Source organism: Danio rerio, chromosome 4 (genome assembly GCF_052040795.2).
Source record: "Danio rerio strain M-AB ecotype USA chromosome 4, GRCz13ab, whole genome shotgun sequence".
In the NCBI taxonomy this organism is placed as follows: Eukaryota; Metazoa; Chordata; class Actinopteri; order Cypriniformes; family Danionidae; genus Danio; species Danio rerio.
In genome coordinates this window covers 4,869,552-4,888,007 of record NC_141024.2, presented here as the reverse complement: position 1 = coordinate 4,888,007, position 18,456 = coordinate 4,869,552, and the positions used below count along the sequence as shown (strand labels likewise).

Sequence of the window (18,456 nt, the reverse complement as noted above, 5' to 3'; positions counted from 1 at the left end):
TATTAATTAATGACTTTCTGTATTTTAATGTTCTTTATATTTTTAAAATAAAAAATAACTGCATACATTTATTGATGTTTTAGAGATTTTTTATATGTAAAATGTATATAAATAATTATAAATGATGATAAAAAAAATAATAAATTATATCAAAGCATAATTTAAGTATTTATAATATTTAAATTTTATAGATTAAGAATTTATATATAAAAACAATAAACCATAATAAATAAAGTTTTTATAGGTATAGATTTTAAATAATCTAAAATCCAAAGTTGTGCTTGTTAACATTTTTTAAAGGACAGTGAGTAAACATGAACTAACTTAAATAACGTTACCTAACATTAACTCAGATGAACTAATACTTTAATAAATATGTAACTAAATGCTTGTTTATGTTAATAAATACAATATCCAATGGACCATTATTTTAAAGTGTTACCTAAATTTATAATTTTATAATATTTATAATAGATTTTTATAATTTATAAAATAAAGTAAATAATAATAATTTTGTAAATATATTTTATAGATATAGATTTTAAATAATGAGCTGACATTATATTTATAATTATTTTAACTGTATTTTGTTTAATATAATTTCATTAATTAATGATTTTCTGTATTTAATGTTCTCTATATTTGTTTAAAAAATAACTGCATTGAATAGCTGCATAAATGTAGATGTTTTAGTTTTTTATATTTTTTATATAAAATGTACATAAAATATTATAAATAAGATGTTAATAAAATTATTATATTAAAATATAATTTATTTATAATATTTACATTAATTATTTATATTTTATATATTTATAATTTAGAAAAAATAAAACAAATAACAAAAATTAAATGTTTTATATTTTATAGATTTCAAATAAGCTGACATAAAAATAAATGCAAAATAAATGCAAATTTATAGATGTTTTAGATATTTTTATATATCAAATCATATAAAAATATAATTTATATAATTATAATATTTTAATGAAATATTTATATTTTATATATTTATAATTTATACAAATAAAATAAATTAAAATGTTTTTGTATTTTATATAGATTTAAAAAAAATTATAACACTAATATACATATGCATTTTATATATAACATTAATATAACTAATAAAAAACATAAATAAAATGATAATATAATAAATTGTGTATATATATATATATATATATATATATATATATATATATATATATATATATATATATATATATATGTAAATAAATATAAATTAATAAATATACATTTTTTAAACTACACCTTTGAATAACACCATAGTTGTGCATCACACTAATATACATACTTATATTTTCAACAAATATTTTATTTCAATTTGTATCATAAACATAACTGCATTTCCATTCCATTATTTGACACTTATGTAATCGTAAACCACATTTTGTCCTGTTTATTATTGAAAAATCCTCGTTAAAATACAGACAAAAACATGATTTCCGAATGCTTTTATCAAATCAAACACACAAGACAAAAACTCACCAACCATATCAATGCCACAAACAAACATAACGAAAGAATTATGTGCAATAAACATGTTGATCACAGACTAAAAAGTGCTTGACTGACAGATATAGATAATGAAATATCATGGAAAAATATGCCTGTCTAATCATTTATTTCTGTGATTTGAGATATTACCAACTCGATCCAAGATCGTTGAGTAGTCAGAAAGAAAAAAACAATCCCTTCACGCTTCAAGTTTGAGTGAATAAACCACAAAAACATGATAAATTCCCTCATAAAATAACCAAACAAGTTATTAAACAGATGTAAATGTAACATTTACTGCTGCTGTGATCTACAGCTTTGGCTCATTCACTCAGAAACACACTCAAAGGACAGAAATTGAAATGCTAAACAACACTTGACTTGATCAGAGAGCAGAACTGAAAAGGTGAGGGAGTGTTATTGCGTTTATAGGTAACCTTCACCCAGTTTTCATGGTTTTGGGTGAGCTATTCCTATAAATTGCGCACAAATACAGTGTGTGTGTGTGTAATGTAATTATTCATCATGAGAGAAAAATATAAAGCTGAAAATCTACTAGTGTGTTTTGTCAGGACATGAAGCATGTGGTCCTGTCTGAAAGTGTCTGCAGTGTGTTTTGCACCCTGGACGCTCCAGAATGGCCTCGTCTCTTTATTACCGAGCGTCAGGATATGAAGGCATCGTCTTTTCTGCACCCTGCGTCGTCTCATCCGATCTACTTCAGCATCTGCCGCCGCTTGTTTCTGTGCGGGACCAGGCTGCTGAACATGAACCGAGGGTCAAACCTGAACCTGCAGAGGACACACCGGAGCAAGTGAGCTTTTCAGCCTATATAAACACAATAAATAAATAAAAATAATTCAAATGTGGTCAGTCAAAAGTATATATGGACCCTATAGTGAATGAATGAATGCCATTATATAGCCTATATATGAGTAAATGTATGTATTTGTTTATTAGGTAATGTCCGTTCTATTCAGGCTACCAGGGATTTTAAATTAAGTCCTGGTGTTATTTGAGACGTGTGCTTTAGGTAGTGACCGTGAGTCGTAGACCCCTGGCGTTCTGCAGGAGCGTCCCGAGCAGGACTGCAGCATCATGAGCCGGTGGTTCATCTTCTCCAGCACCTCCTGATCGATGCTCTTGGCGATGTTACTCAACTGAAACGGATCTGACGTCAGATTGTAGACCTCCACAAACACCTGCAAGCAAAGACGGTGAGCTTATATTACAACATATATTTCATTCCAGTGTGTTAGTCATGTATAAAGCTGAAGGAAATTTTCACAATATTTCCTATAATGTTTTTTCTTCCGGAGAAAGTCGGATTTGTTTTATTTCGGCTGGAATGAAAGCAGTTTTTAATTTTTTAAACACCATTTTAAGGTCAGTATTATTAGCAGGGCTTTACATTAACTTTTTTAATCACCGGCCACTGTGGCTAGTAGTTTTCCAATGTTACTAGCCACTCTGCTTTTCACTAGCCACAATTTTGTTGTTGGGAAAATATATTTTACATGCATAAATTTGATGTTGACATGCTACAAATACTAACTTATTTCTTAGCCACAAATTTTGAATGTGTCAGAACAAGCAAAATATAGCTGTACACTATACTTTTTATTTAATAAGACATTTCTTTAAAAAAGAAAGAAAAGCAATTGACTTTTAAAAAAAATTACTATTGTCATGTATCCAAAATATGCACAGTAATCTGTCCTGGCTAAAGATCTCTCGGATCGCCAGTTAACTGCACATAAATGGAGAGGTCATCTCCCGTTAAAGCAATATTGTAAAACAGATAATTAAACCATTTTAACAAAAATGAAAGCAAATAAAACCGTAAGCAGATGAAAGCAGGTGAAACATACCGTGTGTGATGATGAAAGAATGATCACATGCGCACGGTTAACTTTATGCAATTTAATAATCTGTTCAAAGTGAAAGCAACCGGTGCTGCTTACAAAAAGACACATTTTGAGCTCTTAAAAGCATCAGGACTGCGGCTGCATGTTCATCACTATTTGTCTAGTTTATTTGAAAGAGAACCGATGACAGTTGCATTTCCAGAACCTGTTCCAGACACGGTTGCTTCACGATTCGGGCGCATCACATCAGCTGTTAGCGCTATTGATCATCATCCTCTCATTCGGTATTCACTTCCCTGCTGAAAAATCTAGCTTAAACCAGCCTAGGCTGGTTGGCTGGTTTTAGCTGGTCAACCAGGCTGGTTTTAGAGGGGTTTTGGCCACTTCAAGGCTGGTTTCCAGCCATTTCCAGCCTGGTTTTAGCTGGCCAGGCTGGAAAATGACCAGCTAAATCCAGCTAAAACCAGCTTGACCAGCCTAGCCAGGCAGGGAGCCCAGCCAAAACCAGCTATGTCCAGCTTAAACCAGGCTGGTCAAGCTGGTTTTAGCTGGATTTAGCAGGTCATTTTCCAGCCTGACCAGCTAAAACCAGGCTGGAAATGGCTGGAAACCAGCCTGGAAGTGGCCAAAACCCCTCTAAAACCAGCCTGGTCGACCAGCTAAAACCAGCCAACCAGCCTAGTCTGGTTTAAGCTGGATTTTTTAGCAGGGTTGCTTTCTTCTGCTCGCGTGATCACAATTATTTTACTTCTCGATTCTAAGATCACATTTGCACGCATATTGGGCCATCCTTATATTGTCGAACCCTGCTTTTAGGAAAACTACAATTTAAAAATTATTTTCAACCAGTCATAGTGGCTAGTGGGGGTGTTTGTCTAACTCGCCAAAGCTGAAATCTACCCGCATTCTGCGGGTGTTAATGTAAAGCCCTGATTATTAGCCCTTTAAGCTATATTTTTGTCTACAGAACAAACCACTGTTATACAATGACCTACTCAATTAACCTAGTTAAGTCTTTAAATGTCACTTTAAGCTGAATACTAGCATCTTGGAAAACATCTAGTCAAATATTATTTACTGTCATCAGGGCAAAGATAAAATAAATCAGTTATTAGAAATGAGTTATTAAAACTATTATGTTCAGAAATGTGGTGAACAAATCTGTTAAACTGAAATTGGGACAAATATACAGGGGGCTCTAATAATTCAGACTTCAACTGCATATGTTTAAATCAGCTCTTATGTCCAGGGTTGTGTTCATATTTATGATTCATTTATTTATGTAGCACCGTGATCCTGCGAAAGACGAACTTTTGGTTCCGCTGTATGTCTGTATAATATTTTATACAACAGTTCTGTCTGGTTCTCAAATCTGATTGGCTGATAGCCGTGCGATATTCTGCAATATCTTTACCCCACATACAGCCAGCAAAAAGCAGACACTACAGATCTAAAGTTTAACAGATGCTTGCTCAGCTGTTTAACTGTCAGCTTATGATTTGAATCCAACGCGGAAGAAAGTAGTTCCTCATACAAAAGGGTTTTTGAGACTCTCCATGTTTTATTTTGTTTTAACATACACAATTAGGCCGTCAAACTGTTGTATAAACGCAATACCACACTCGTAGCAGTGCGATATGGCTGTATATCGGCACTGGTGGGGGCACTAAGGCACTCGGCCTGCTGTCTTGTGCCAACACACGCCTCCCACCAGTGCCGATATACAGCCATATCGCACTGCTACTCGTGTGATATTGCTCATTTATATTACAAAACTGTTATAACTTATGCTTAGTTTGCCAGTTTATTCATACATATATTTTATTCACAATATTATGTATACTGCATTTATTTAAAATTATATTAATAATGACATTTTATTAAGAAATTAAATGGATCATTTTTAAAATAAAATTTTTTAGTTTTTTTATTGTATTAATTTATAATCGTTTGAATATTTATAATGTAATCAGAATTTCAATATGCTATGCATTAAATAAACTTAATTGTGTACATGATGGGTTTTTTACAAAATAATATATAACGTGTACATTATATATTTTTAACCTTTTAAAACATCATAAAGTGCATTTAAATTATATTAAAAATATTATATACACACACACACACACACACACACACACAAACTTAATATTGAAATTAAAATTTATATTTTATAAACATGTTTAATTTACTTAAATATTACATGATTCTATAATCTAAATTATAGAATAACATTATAAATAATAATATGTATTATAATATAATAATATTGTATAATACATAGCATAATGACATGTATTATACATATAAAAAATAATTAGTTCATTCATTCATTCATTTTCTTTTCGGCTTTGTCCCTTTATTAATCCAGGGTCGCCACAGCGGAATGAACCGCCAACTTATCCAGCATATGTTTTACGCAGCGGATGCCCTTCCAGCCGCAACCCATTACTGGGTAAATAATTAATTATTTATATTTTAATTATAAAAATTTATATATATATATATATATATATATATATATATATATATATATATATATTTACATTACAAAAGCACCATATATTTATATGAAATATTTAAAGTATTTAGAGCTTATATACTGCATAATGTAAATATTTAAGTTGTTTTAGTCATTGTATTATTACTATCAGTTAGTACTTTTCTTTTCGCTTTGTTTTTTACCTCGTTGTCATCAAATTCACAGTACTGTAAGTTGGCGTTCGGTGACACAGTGCGAACACAGGCGTAGGTGTTGTTGTAGGCGTCTTCACACACACAGTCAGGGAAACACTCCTGTAAAGAAAGCACTCAGTCTCAGCACTCGTTATTTAAGGTGACTTTAATGCAGAAATATATCAGCAGCACACAGACACTCACCGAGACCCCGGGGCCCAGCAGAGGACAGGCGGGATCTGATACATTACGGCCTTCACCTTCATATTCAACCAGTACATCTGACCTCCACACACTGCTGTTCAGTTCACCCACCTAAAACACATACACACACACACATCCAAGCACACAAGCCACAAAACAAAGGCAAACCCTAATTTATGCTCAAAACAAGGTCATTATACTGGACATGTAGCAAGAAAACCTTTGCACGAAGCTCAAAATGACCGATAGTATTACCTCCATTTACTGTAGTTCAAACAGGACGTACCATTATAGGAAGAAATGACATGCCGTCCATCTGAGTGTCATTGACGTTATATCCTGCGATGTCTAGAATTGTTGGACCCAAATCCACATTTGCTATAGGTAACTTACAACACAAAAGATCCATTATTATTGACACACCAAACAAATATACCTCTAAATTACTCCCAAAATATATTTCTTTATTTATATATATCTAAAAAAGAGCTTGTTTTTATTACCGGGCTGGTCTGATTGGGTTTGATATTCGGCCCTCGCACCAGCAGAGGAACTCTGATGTCAAACTCATAGAGCTGCCTCTTATCCATCGGCAGAGAAAACTGGCCTGAGAGAAACAAACACACATGTAACAAAATAAAAGTCACTAAAATAAAAAAATAACCATGTCTGATCCAGTGTATCCTGGTGTACCTGTGTGATATCCATTGTCGGAGGTGAAAATGACGTAGGTGTTGCTGAGCTCTCCTCTGATGTCCAGCTTTCTCACCAGCTTCTCCACCAGGTCGTCCACTGATAGTAAAGTGCGCCACCTAGTGGATCAAAACAGATTACATCCCTATTATGCAGCTTTACGTTAAGTATAAACCATCCCAAGTTAAAAATACAGATCATTTTTGTCTAAATATACACTGTAGCGTCAGCTCTTTTCTCTCAGTGTGAAACGCTTGCTTCAAAAGTCTGCTCACTCGAAACTCCGCCTTTCTGAGAGACTACTGTGCCCTAAGGGGGGCGCCAGAGTTCACAAGGGGGGCGCGGGAGAGGATAAGTATTGAGGTAGAAAAAGGCATAAAAATGCTCCACTATTATATAGGTCTGTACAATTAATCGAAAATCCGATTTCGATTTCAAACGATTATAAAAAAAGCATTAATCAAGATAAACGATTATATGCATCATATACCGCCACCTTTCCAGCTGTGCACGCGTTGCTCTTAAAAGCGCGAATGTGTGTGTGCAGCACGCACACGCAGCCAGAAGCATGCGGCCAGTCAGCATTCGCTCTCATTCGCACACTGAGACGAGCAGAGGAGCGCAGACATCTAAAGTCATTAACGTGAGCGCTTTAATGGTCAAATAGGTGTCAAAACGCGGTGTTTCGTGATTATTTATATTAGCCCCCATTTGTGTAATAAACAAACGAGTTGAGAATCAAAAGACGTGAAAGAGAAACCATTAAAGAGACAGCGCGAAATATTCCTGCTGCCGCCTGTTTTATCATTAATCAAACATAACGAGAAAATGTTTCTCTGAAGGATTTTTGTAGCTAAAGTGTTTTTCTTACAGTGAAGATGCTTAAAGCAGTTTGTTTAATATTTTTATTTAATTGTATTTATTTCTCTTTCCTTTGCAGGCTGGAAAATAACTGTATGTATACACTTGAAGTCAGAATTATTAGCCCTCCTGAATATTAGCTGAATATTAACTTTTTCTGCCCAATTTCTGTTTCATAGAAAGAAGTTTTTTTTTCTGAACATAAAAGTTTTGATATATCATTTCTAATTACTGATTTATTTTATCTTTGCTGTGATGACAGCACATAATATTTTACTAGATATTTTTCAAAATACAAGCATTCAGATTAAAGTGCAGTTCAAAGGCTTAATTAGGGTAATTAGGCAAGTCATCAAAAATATTTATTGCTTAAGGGGGCTAATAATATTGACCTTAAAATAGCTTTCAAAATATTTAAACTTGCTTTTATTCTAGCTAAAATAAAACAAATAAGCCTAGAAGAAAAATATTAGAGGAAATACTGTTAAAATTCCTTGTTCTGTTAAACATAATTTGGGAAATATTTATAAAAAAAAATTCTCAGGAGCGCTAATAATTTTATTGTATTTTTTCTGATACTCATTTTGAATAATCGTGATTACAATTATGACCAAAATAATTGTGATTATGATTTTTCCCAATATCGAGCAGCCCTACTATTATATATGTATTTTTAAGTACCAAAAAAAAAAATCAAAACACATGCTTAAAATTCCAACATAATAGTAAAAATAATTAAAATAAATAACTTTAAATAATTATTTAAATTTTGCTCACTTGCGCAATGTGGTTGTCCAACTTCTCGTAAAGGCAAAATCAAAACAAAAATGGCAGAGAAACGCAAATGCAATGATTCTTTAGAGGTGAAGAAAAAGATTAGACAGTATGTCAAAGCCTACCTAAATTTTGGTTTTATTGAAGGCCAAGACAAGTTAAAACTGATTATTTTATATTTTGTATACATATTATATATTAATATTACACAAACACACACATACTGTATGTATGTATGTGTATATATATATATATATATATATATATATATATATATATATATATATATATATATATATATATATACAGTACATATGTGTGTGCGTGCAAGAGTATTTATATGGTGGGGGTGCTCCAATGTTTGTATATGTTCATGGGGGGGGCCCCTAAGAAAAAGGTTGGGAACCACTGGTTTAGATGATTCAGTCTGTGGTGACTAGACAGATGATCCTACTCCACTCTGATTGGTCTGATGGCTCTGCTCCGATTGGTCAGATGGCCTTACGTTGCTCTGATATGTTTAGATGATTAAGTCTGTTGTGATTGGCCACCTGGCTCTACACATCTCTGATTGGTCTGATGGCCCTACTTTGCTCTGATCAGTCAGATGATCCTACACTACTCTGATTGGTTAGATGGTCTCAGTCTACTGTGATTGGTATGACGGCTCTGTGCATCCATTTGCCCAAATGGGTTCCTTACTACACCTCGATTGGTCTGATGGCCCTACTTTGTTCTGATTGGTCCGATGGCCCTACTGTGTTCTTATTTGGTTATATGGCCCTTTGGGGGACCTTCTCTGGTTGCTCAGATGGTCCCACTGCACTTTGATTGGTCTGATGACCCATTGTTTACTCTCTTATGATTGGTCAGATAGTCCCACCTCTACTCTTATTGGTTTGATGGCGCTATGCTGTTCAAATTTGGTAAGATGGTCCCACTCTACTCTGATTAGGCAGATGGACCTTCTCTGTTGATTGGTCGGATATCCCTACTTTGTTCTGATTGGTCCAACTCTACTCCGATTTGTCAAATGGAGCAATGAAACTCTTAGTTTCAGCTTCAACTTTCAACTTCAGTGTTTGAGGGTCAAAGCAGATGCTGTTTACAGGCAGCCAATTAAAATCACAGACTGCCAATATGCAAATTTGTAACAAACCCTCAAAGGTTTATTCAAGAAGACTTAAATGACTAATAACCACACTTTTGCAGCTATAAAATTTTATATATATAGTACCGTTTTCTGTAGGCGTTATCCAAAAACTCGACTGAAGAGTTGCTCATGGGCGTCTTCGCTTGTCTGATGAGCCAGTGTTTGTCCTGAAAAGTGGTTCAAACGCTGTCAGATAAGCAAAAATAAACACCCAGTCAGTATATTGAAGACACTTGAGGTTTGTACCTTCCCATGTATGTTGAAGTTGGGGTCTCGTGGAGCTTTGAGGTCAGGAAAACTGCTGTCGTACTGCGGAGCGGCCGTCCAGGGCGAGTGCGGGGCCGGTGTGGACACCATCATGAAGAAAGGCCTGCGGTTTGACTTGTTTTCCAGGAAGTCGATGGAAACATTGGCCTGGATGGAATCAGACATGGATGAGCCACTAACTCAGGTAGATCATTCGCTGTTCTGTAATTTCATAAACACAAGATCTGCTCCTACCAGGACATCTGTAAGGTAATCCTCGCTGTAGTTTTGTCCGTGCCGCTGCGCCCTGCCATTCACTGACAGCGTATAGTTGTAATATTTAGAGTTTCTCTCCTGTAGGAGCAGTTTTATAGGAAAAATGTGTCATTGTAATAATTAAAATAAAATAAATAATGCAAATATTTAACTTTAGTAAAACAGCACATTAAATATAAAATAAAAAGAAAGAAAATAAGCAAGTGATAAAATACCAATTAAATTATATTTAAATGCTATTAAATAAAAAATTATAAATTAAACATATAAATATTTTATTTAAAAAATACTTAATCAGATTTAAAACAAATTTAAATAAGAATATAAATGAAAAACCTAATCTTTAAAAGTATTTAAGTTTGATTATTAAAATGTGATAAACTTGGTGTGTCGTTGAATCAGTGTTATACATCATTATTTTAGTTTGTATACTTGTGTTAATAATAATTTCAACAATTTAATCAGCTAAAAATAAATAATATATTTAAATTAAGTTTAAATAAATAAAACATTTAAATCATTAAAATATCATGTTTTAATCATAAAGATTTCACTCCAAACAACATGTCTAGAGAATTACTATACAAAATCAAATTATTAAACTGGATTAAAGTAAAGATATTTTTATATGTAATTTAATAATAATAATAATAATAATAACATTAAATATAACTTAATTGTAAAAATGTAAAATTTTTCGATGAATAAAAACTTAATTTGGTTCATTTAAACCAATGTTAAATACAAGTAATAATATTATATAACAATATATATATATAAAATAACTAACAAGCATGGATCATCTGCTTGATTTGTTGCACTACCCAAACATCACAAGCATGCTGTGTTTTAGGCTGCTGTTTGTTTTCTCAACGATCCAGCTATAATGGGTGTTTTTCAGCTCTGATGGGAAAGATTGAAGGGCTTGTCATCATCTCCCTAATAATAAATCATTAAAAAGGTCTTCAACTTTAGATTCAGGGCCTCTAAATCAGTCTAAAGTTTGTGCATGCTATTACAGACAGATTTAGGTTATTTTTTATATGAAATAGTGAGCTTGGTGAAATACATTCTTAAATGTTACTTGCACATATACTATACATGCTCTTGTTTTTCTTATTTGCTAGAAACACGTCTATGTTCCTGTTTGCACGCAGACAGATCTTTTACATTTTAAACTTTTCCGCCACATACTCTATTTTAAGAGTCTTTAAATATTTTATATTTGCTTTTATTTCTGTGTCCGTAATTTTTATTGTTATTGTTATTATTTACCATATGCATGTATATTTATTTTCAGTCTGTAAATATTGAAATACTATCACAGTTTTATTTAAGAACAATAACCTTGCTGCATTAACAAAATATAAAAAATAAAAGGATGTGCATGTTTTAAAAACTAAACAAAACAAAAAAACAATCAATTATTATTATTGTTGTTATTTTAAGATCACGGAGGGTTGTGTAAGCATTTCACTGCATGTCATACTGTGCATTACTCTGTATAATACAAATAAAATGTACATCCGAATATTTCCCCCAGTTTTCTTACCAGGGCGAACCAGTGATCCCAGCCCAGAGGAACGTGCTCGACTCCTCCAGCTTTTTTACTGCCGTACTGAAGCAGAGAAACACACATGGTTCAGATTTTTGAAGGTAATAATGTCCAGTCAGCGATTAGAGACTTTAATACTGATTTTCCAGCATCTCATTCACCTCATTCAGATACTTCCCAGCGAAGAAGGTCTGATATGCGGCGTGTTTCTGCAGGAAGGCTGGGAAAGCGTCGGGCTCCTGGCCCTTCTGCCATGCTGTGCTGCTGCAGTTTCCCTCCAGCGTGTTGTTCACCACGTGATGATTGTGAGGGTATTTGCCTGTCAGGATACTCGCCCTGCTGGGACAGCACAAAGGACTGGCCACAAACTGGGTGAGAGAGAGAGAAAGAGACTTTAACTTTTAGGTCGTCTTTGATACGCTAATGATAACAAAGAAGACTAATTTATTCATGTCTTACAAGAATTTAAAAAAAGAAATAAGTCTGTAAAATAACAGAAAATGTACTGACAGTTTATTACAAGCTTTTTGTAGCCTACACTCTTATCAGGGTTTCTGCAGGGTCTTGAAAAGTCTTACAATGTCTTAAATCTCAAAATCCAAATTTAAGGCCTTAAAAAGTCTTAAATTTACTGTATATTGTGTTGTGTTGACTTAAATATTTTTTAACAGGTCTTTATTTTCCCTTGTTGATGTATTGCTACCAAATCTGGACAAACCCCATACAATCACCAACAATCATTAAAACTTTTTATTTAAAAAAAATTCATTTTTAACTCTATTTATCATAATAGCTTAAATATTTTCCTTACAATAACAGTTCTTCATGTATTTACTGCTGAGGATCTTGACCTGGACAGAATGTTGTGCATACTGTAGATTTAGTTTATTATAAAACTTATAAAACATTTGTTCTTGTTTATTTTACAGAAAGTTTATCTTGGAAAAGTGTATAGATACAAGTAGAGCTTGCTTGTTTTTACACAATATTTAAAATATTTGACTAATATATAAAATCTTACATATTTAAATTTTTATTATTAATGTATTATTGTATTATTAAATTATGATTATTATTATTTGATTGGGCAAATAAAGTTATTTTCCATTTGGGCCATTTGAAAAACTTCTTAGCCTTTAGCTCTTTATGGGTCTAAAATTTCCTTCATAATGGTCTAAAAATGTCTTAAAGTCTTAAATTTAATTCAATGAAACCTGCAGAAGCCCTGTCTTATAAATAAAGGTACGTGAGCTGTCACTGGGGTGGTACCTTTTTAAAAGGTAGAAATTAGTATCTAAAAGGTCCATATTAATACCTTAAGGGTACATATTAGTACCTAAAAAGTGCAAAAGTTTTCCTCTTAAAATGGTTAGGTAGTAATATACAATGTAATATATATATATTTTTGAGGTACCAATAAGAACCCTTTAAGTACAAATGTGTTCCTTTTAAAAAGGTACCACCCCAAAGACAGCTCTCGTACCTTTTATTCTGAGTGTATTATACAACACCAACACAGACAATACATCACTTTAAACTATTACAAATGCCCATAAAAGTCAAATTTTCCAACTTTTCAAGGGTAAAAGTTGCTGGTAAAATATATTCAGATCCCATATTGCAATTTAAAATCAGAAATAAACAAGGGAAGAAAATAAAAACATAAATCACAAAACTATTTTCCATTAGCCTCAATTGACTTCAGAGAGAGAGAAAGAGACATGATGAGAAGAGTTAGGAGAAGATGTGGTAAACTTTTATTAATGATTTTCTTAGTTTAGTTTTTATTTTGAGAACACACTTTAGTATGGTTTCTGTAGTATATTTGTATATTTTAGGGCGGCACCATCTATCGTTTCAGTAGCAATGTGCGAGTCGGCATTGATCACATCGCAGGGATCTGCAGTGTAGTTGGGATTATATTTGACCAGACATTACAGTTAGGGTGGCGCAGTGTGTAGCGCTGTCGCCTCACAGCAAGGTCCGTTGGCATTTCTGTATGGAGTTTGCATATTCTCCCCGTGTCTGCATGGGTGAAAGTTATTATTTGCATGTGTTTTTAAGACCTGACTGTAAGGATTAAGCAAATTTAAGCCATTTGGGGACATTAAATGTAAGTCGCTTATAGATTAATTGTAGATTATAGATTGATTAAAACAATGTTACTATTATTATTAATGTTATTATATGATGATCATTTCATTTCTGCGTCTGAATACTGTTTGACCTGATCATAAATCATTGTTTATTGCATCTTTTCTCTGTTGTATTTAACTTTGCTTGTTGTTTTTTAAATGATATTTAATGCCGATACGCTCCCCTGCAGAATCAACACAATTGATCTAAAATTATGATATGAATTCTTTACAAGCTATTCAAGTCATCTGCTGAACTTGCATTCATATCACAATATATTTTGCAGTGAATGAAAATAATGCAATGTCAGTTTTTTTTCTAATATCGTGCAGCCCTAATGTATTTATTTGCATAGTAGCAGTCATACAGTGTGCGTCACTTTTTAGAAATTGAGATTCGTACATCATATGAAAGCTGATGAATGTAAATAAGCTTTTCATTGATGTGTGGTTTGTTAGGAAACGACAATATTTGGCAGAGATATAATTATCTGAAACCCTAAGGGTTAAGTTACATTTGAAGTGGATTAAAAACTTTCATCAAGGACACTCGTCTCAGGACAAGTTTGAAAAACCCGATTTACTTCAGATGACTACCGAATATATCACTTTTGGTATGTTTACAGTAGGAAATGTACTCTATTTATTTCTGGAACATGAGCTTTACTTAATACTATATCGATTTTTGGCAAAAAAGGAAAATGTTTTCGTCTATTGCCTAAAAGATACTCGTGCAACTTAAGAATTTAGTTTCATTTTACGTTTATGTAGTTAACAGAACACGTTTATTGTTAACTAATGCAAAGCTTAGTGTTTGCACAGCTTACATGAACTCTTGCGCAAACCTTTTAGGTTATAAAAACAATAGTTTGAACAGACACTGCACCCAAAACATAACAAACGCCACCTAAACAAATACTAGTAGGCGGTTCATTCTGCTGTGGCCACTCCTGATAAAGTTGGGAACAACCCAAAGGTAAGTAAATGAGCACTAGTAAGTATTATGAAGAAAACAGGCAAACGTTTTCACTTTAAAGCTGAAAATATGTAGCTAAACGTGGCTAGTTTACATTTTTTGCCAGATGAAGAAAAGCTGGAACTGTTTTAATTTATTATTTAATTTTCTAATGTTGTAATTTAAAATGTTTTTGTAGATACTGTAATCATGTGCTGTCTAATGGGTTGGCCGTAAAAGGGAACTAAATAAATACAAATAAATAATGCTCTATTTTTGTGTATGAACCAAACTTTACAAGTGTATCAGGACCCACATTATTTCAGATTGTTTATGTCAAACAAAAGAGCATAAATGTGTTGGTTTCATAAAAACTGAGGTAAAGTAACAACTTGTGCAAGGTTTGTATATTGTTTACCATGCTACTTTGAATATTTCTGTCTGAAATTGCATGCAATTATGACATCAAAACAACATTAGCACTATTTAATTGACTGTGAATGGTGTTGTATTTTGGCAGTCATCGGCTGCAAATATGATTGCTCTCTATTTAGACTTTGTAAACAACACTTTTCTAAATTTATATGAAGGAGAAAGTCCGAATGTGCGAATATAAATCCAACTTTACCCTGAATTTAATCAAATTTGCAGTGTTTTCGAGCAAACATTAGTTAGATTATGATTAATTCAAATAAACTGCATTCAATCTGTTAATAATATCAGTGATATATGCTGCTCCTATACATATTACTTTAGCTCGTATACAGATGTTGAATGCATTATGGAGTTTACCACTTGTTTTGAACAGATCCAGTTGTATTTTGTACTCACCGCATTTGTAAAGGTAATTCCAGCATCACCTATCAGCTTTTTAGTCTTGACTAAAGGAATCTGTTTAACGACAAATAGCAAGATGATGATGATGATGATGATGATGCAGATCTGCTTCACAGATATACAGTAAATAACATGGAACACATCGCGATCAATCAGATCGTTTTCCTCCAGAAAACATCCTCACCATTCCGCCGATGGACACATCCAGATCATCGGTCAGGATTAAAACTATATTCGGTTTGGGATTGGTTTTAGCAGCGGCCAGATTGACACAATGCAAAGTGGCGCAGATGACAATAATACAATGAAGAAACACTAACGGAGCTGACACCATGTTTGATCCCGAATTAAAAACAAACGGAGCCATGACCTAAACGAGGATCTCCCCCTGCGATAAATGCATCAAATATTGTTTTAGCAATAGCTCCTGCGCTGGAGCAGCTAGCTTGTCTAGTGTACGAAATTACGAATCGTACTATGGCGACGCTTCTGTTTGTTATGAATATTAATTAGACGTCGTGACGTTGACCGTTACTTTTCAGAGCCATTTGAGGAGAGGTGAGCTCCAGAGAGGGGGAGCATGAGCTCTCGCTCCTCCTCCTGTAAGCTGTTTTAATGCGTACACCAACCCCACCCCTAACCCTACCCCCAGTGACATCACTCGTAGAAGAAGTGCAAAAAAGGTGGAGCTCAAGCTTAAGCTCCCCCTCTCTGGAGCTCACCTCTCCTCAAATGGCTCTGCAGCGAGCACCACTTGCTTTTCTGTGGCGTCTAGTCACGTAGGGCTCATTATATTTATAAGCCAAGACTTCGTCACTGTGGGATTGGCTAGTTGGCCAACAAATTTTTTTTTACTGTATGAATATGTTAATTTTAGTTTTTGGAAATACGATAAGAAGTTGGAAAGTGAAGCTTATGTGAATAATCTTGTGATTATGCTTACCAAGTTTCATATGCTTCGTTGTAAATTTAGCAATCAGAAACCTCTGTTTTTAGTGGTAATTAATGAACTAAATATTTATATAAATACCATTAAGGAGATTACAAACAAAAAAGCTGTTAAAACTGTATATTTGTTTGACACTTTTAAGTTATTGTGAGTTAGCAAGGCCCAGCATTATTTATTTGTAATATATTTTTTAAAAATCTTTTGTTATATTATTTTGTTTTACTTATTGAGTTATTGTATCTCTATATATTTTTATATACTTTTCATTTTTGTATATCTCTGGCATTGTTCTGTATGTATCGTTCTTGCATTTAAAAAATAAAAAAATAAAACTAACGTCCACGAAGCCACTGTGAACTTTGTTATACTTGCTGGGAAATTTAACTTTCACAAACAGAGGATCCTTAAAAAATCCAATCTTAATAGACTTCCTATGTGAAATAGAACATTTAATTAAATCGCTTAGATTAATTGAAAATAAGAAATGTGCTTCTTTCTTGAGCAAATAAGATGAGATCTTTCATGCTACTTTAATATTTATATCTTTTTTATTGCATTATGTCTTTTAACTTTTAAAAAATAAATATTTTTTTAATTTTTATTTGTTATTTTGGTTTTGCTCTTTATCTTGTGCATCTAATTTGATTATTGTGTAAAAGAACTGTTATCTTTTACTGTATTCTAAGTTGTATTATACTGTTTTGTGAAGTTAATAATAAAAAACTAACGCTCACTTTACAAAATGTTTACAGCAAAAAAAGTGTTAAGACTGTGAGATTTTATAAGGACTTTGTAAATATTATTTAATTTGATGATTTGCCTCTGTACTCTGTTTTTTATTACATTATTATTATTATTATTATTATTATTATTATTATTATTATTATTGATTTTACTTGTTTATTATGTTTGTTTGTTTGTATACTTTATTATTGTACTTGATGTCATCAATTGTTATGATTATTATGTTTATATTGTTTAAACAATAAAAAATAAAGAAAAAGACAAACTAACGCCCATCCACTGTAGACAGCCAATCAGATGGGTAACTGACGATTTGCGTCATTAATATTAACAAAGCGACACGTCGCCATAGTAGGATTTACAAAACATCCCTGTTCAAGTCATGTGGAGAGGCGGAAGCCCCGGTCAGCTGATGTTTACGCTCAGGAATGACATCATTCCTAAAATTACCGTTAGCAGCAGTACTTGAAGGGGTATAATAATAATATATTAAAAATGTGTTTATTGGTAAGTCAATAAGTCAGTTTATTACCATTTGAAACAGTAAACAGATATTAATTGCAGATATCCTTATTCGTAAAATGTATTTAATGTGACATATTATATTACTTATAGAGTATTTACTCGTTGTTTTAAGCTGTATAATCCTAATTTATTAACTACATGGTATTTGAAATAATATTAGCATAATTAAATAAAAACCTTGTAAATCTGCATACTTTAACATTTCAGATATCATAATCTGCCAACTGTATTTTTATTGTAATATTAAAAAAATATATAGATGAATAAACTATTAAATTAAACATTTTATCTCGTATATACCTATTTGTTAATAAATACTATTTTATAATTAATTTTTTTCGTCTCGGATACTCTTCTTTGCTAAATATGTATTGTTTAAAGCCCATAATACAGAAGAAATAAAGGATTCCAGCATGCTTTCGATGAACTAATAAACTAACTAATGTCACTAATAAACTTATGGTAACTAATATAACATTATGTG

General features: G+C 32.6%; 1 protein-coding gene across 1 annotated transcript; it reads right to left on the bottom strand.

Annotated features, from left to right (window-relative positions):
- Positions 1–1,392: 1,392 nt before the first annotated feature.
- On the bottom strand, positions 1,393–16,225 carry gnsa (glucosamine (N-acetyl)-6-sulfatase a). Its single transcript, NM_001030208.1, is given in 14 exon segments — positions 1,393–2,309; positions 2,560–2,720; positions 6,075–6,185; positions 6,270–6,380; positions 6,556–6,657; positions 6,773–6,876; positions 6,963–7,081; positions 9,835–9,917; positions 9,997–10,164; positions 10,252–10,350; positions 11,825–11,890; positions 11,989–12,195; positions 15,749–15,808; positions 15,939–16,225. Coding segments are annotated over 14 exon segments (1,617 nt in total). The 5' UTR covers positions 16,089–16,225; the 3' UTR covers positions 1,393–2,233.
- Between the last annotated feature and the right edge of the window lie 2,231 nt (positions 16,226–18,456).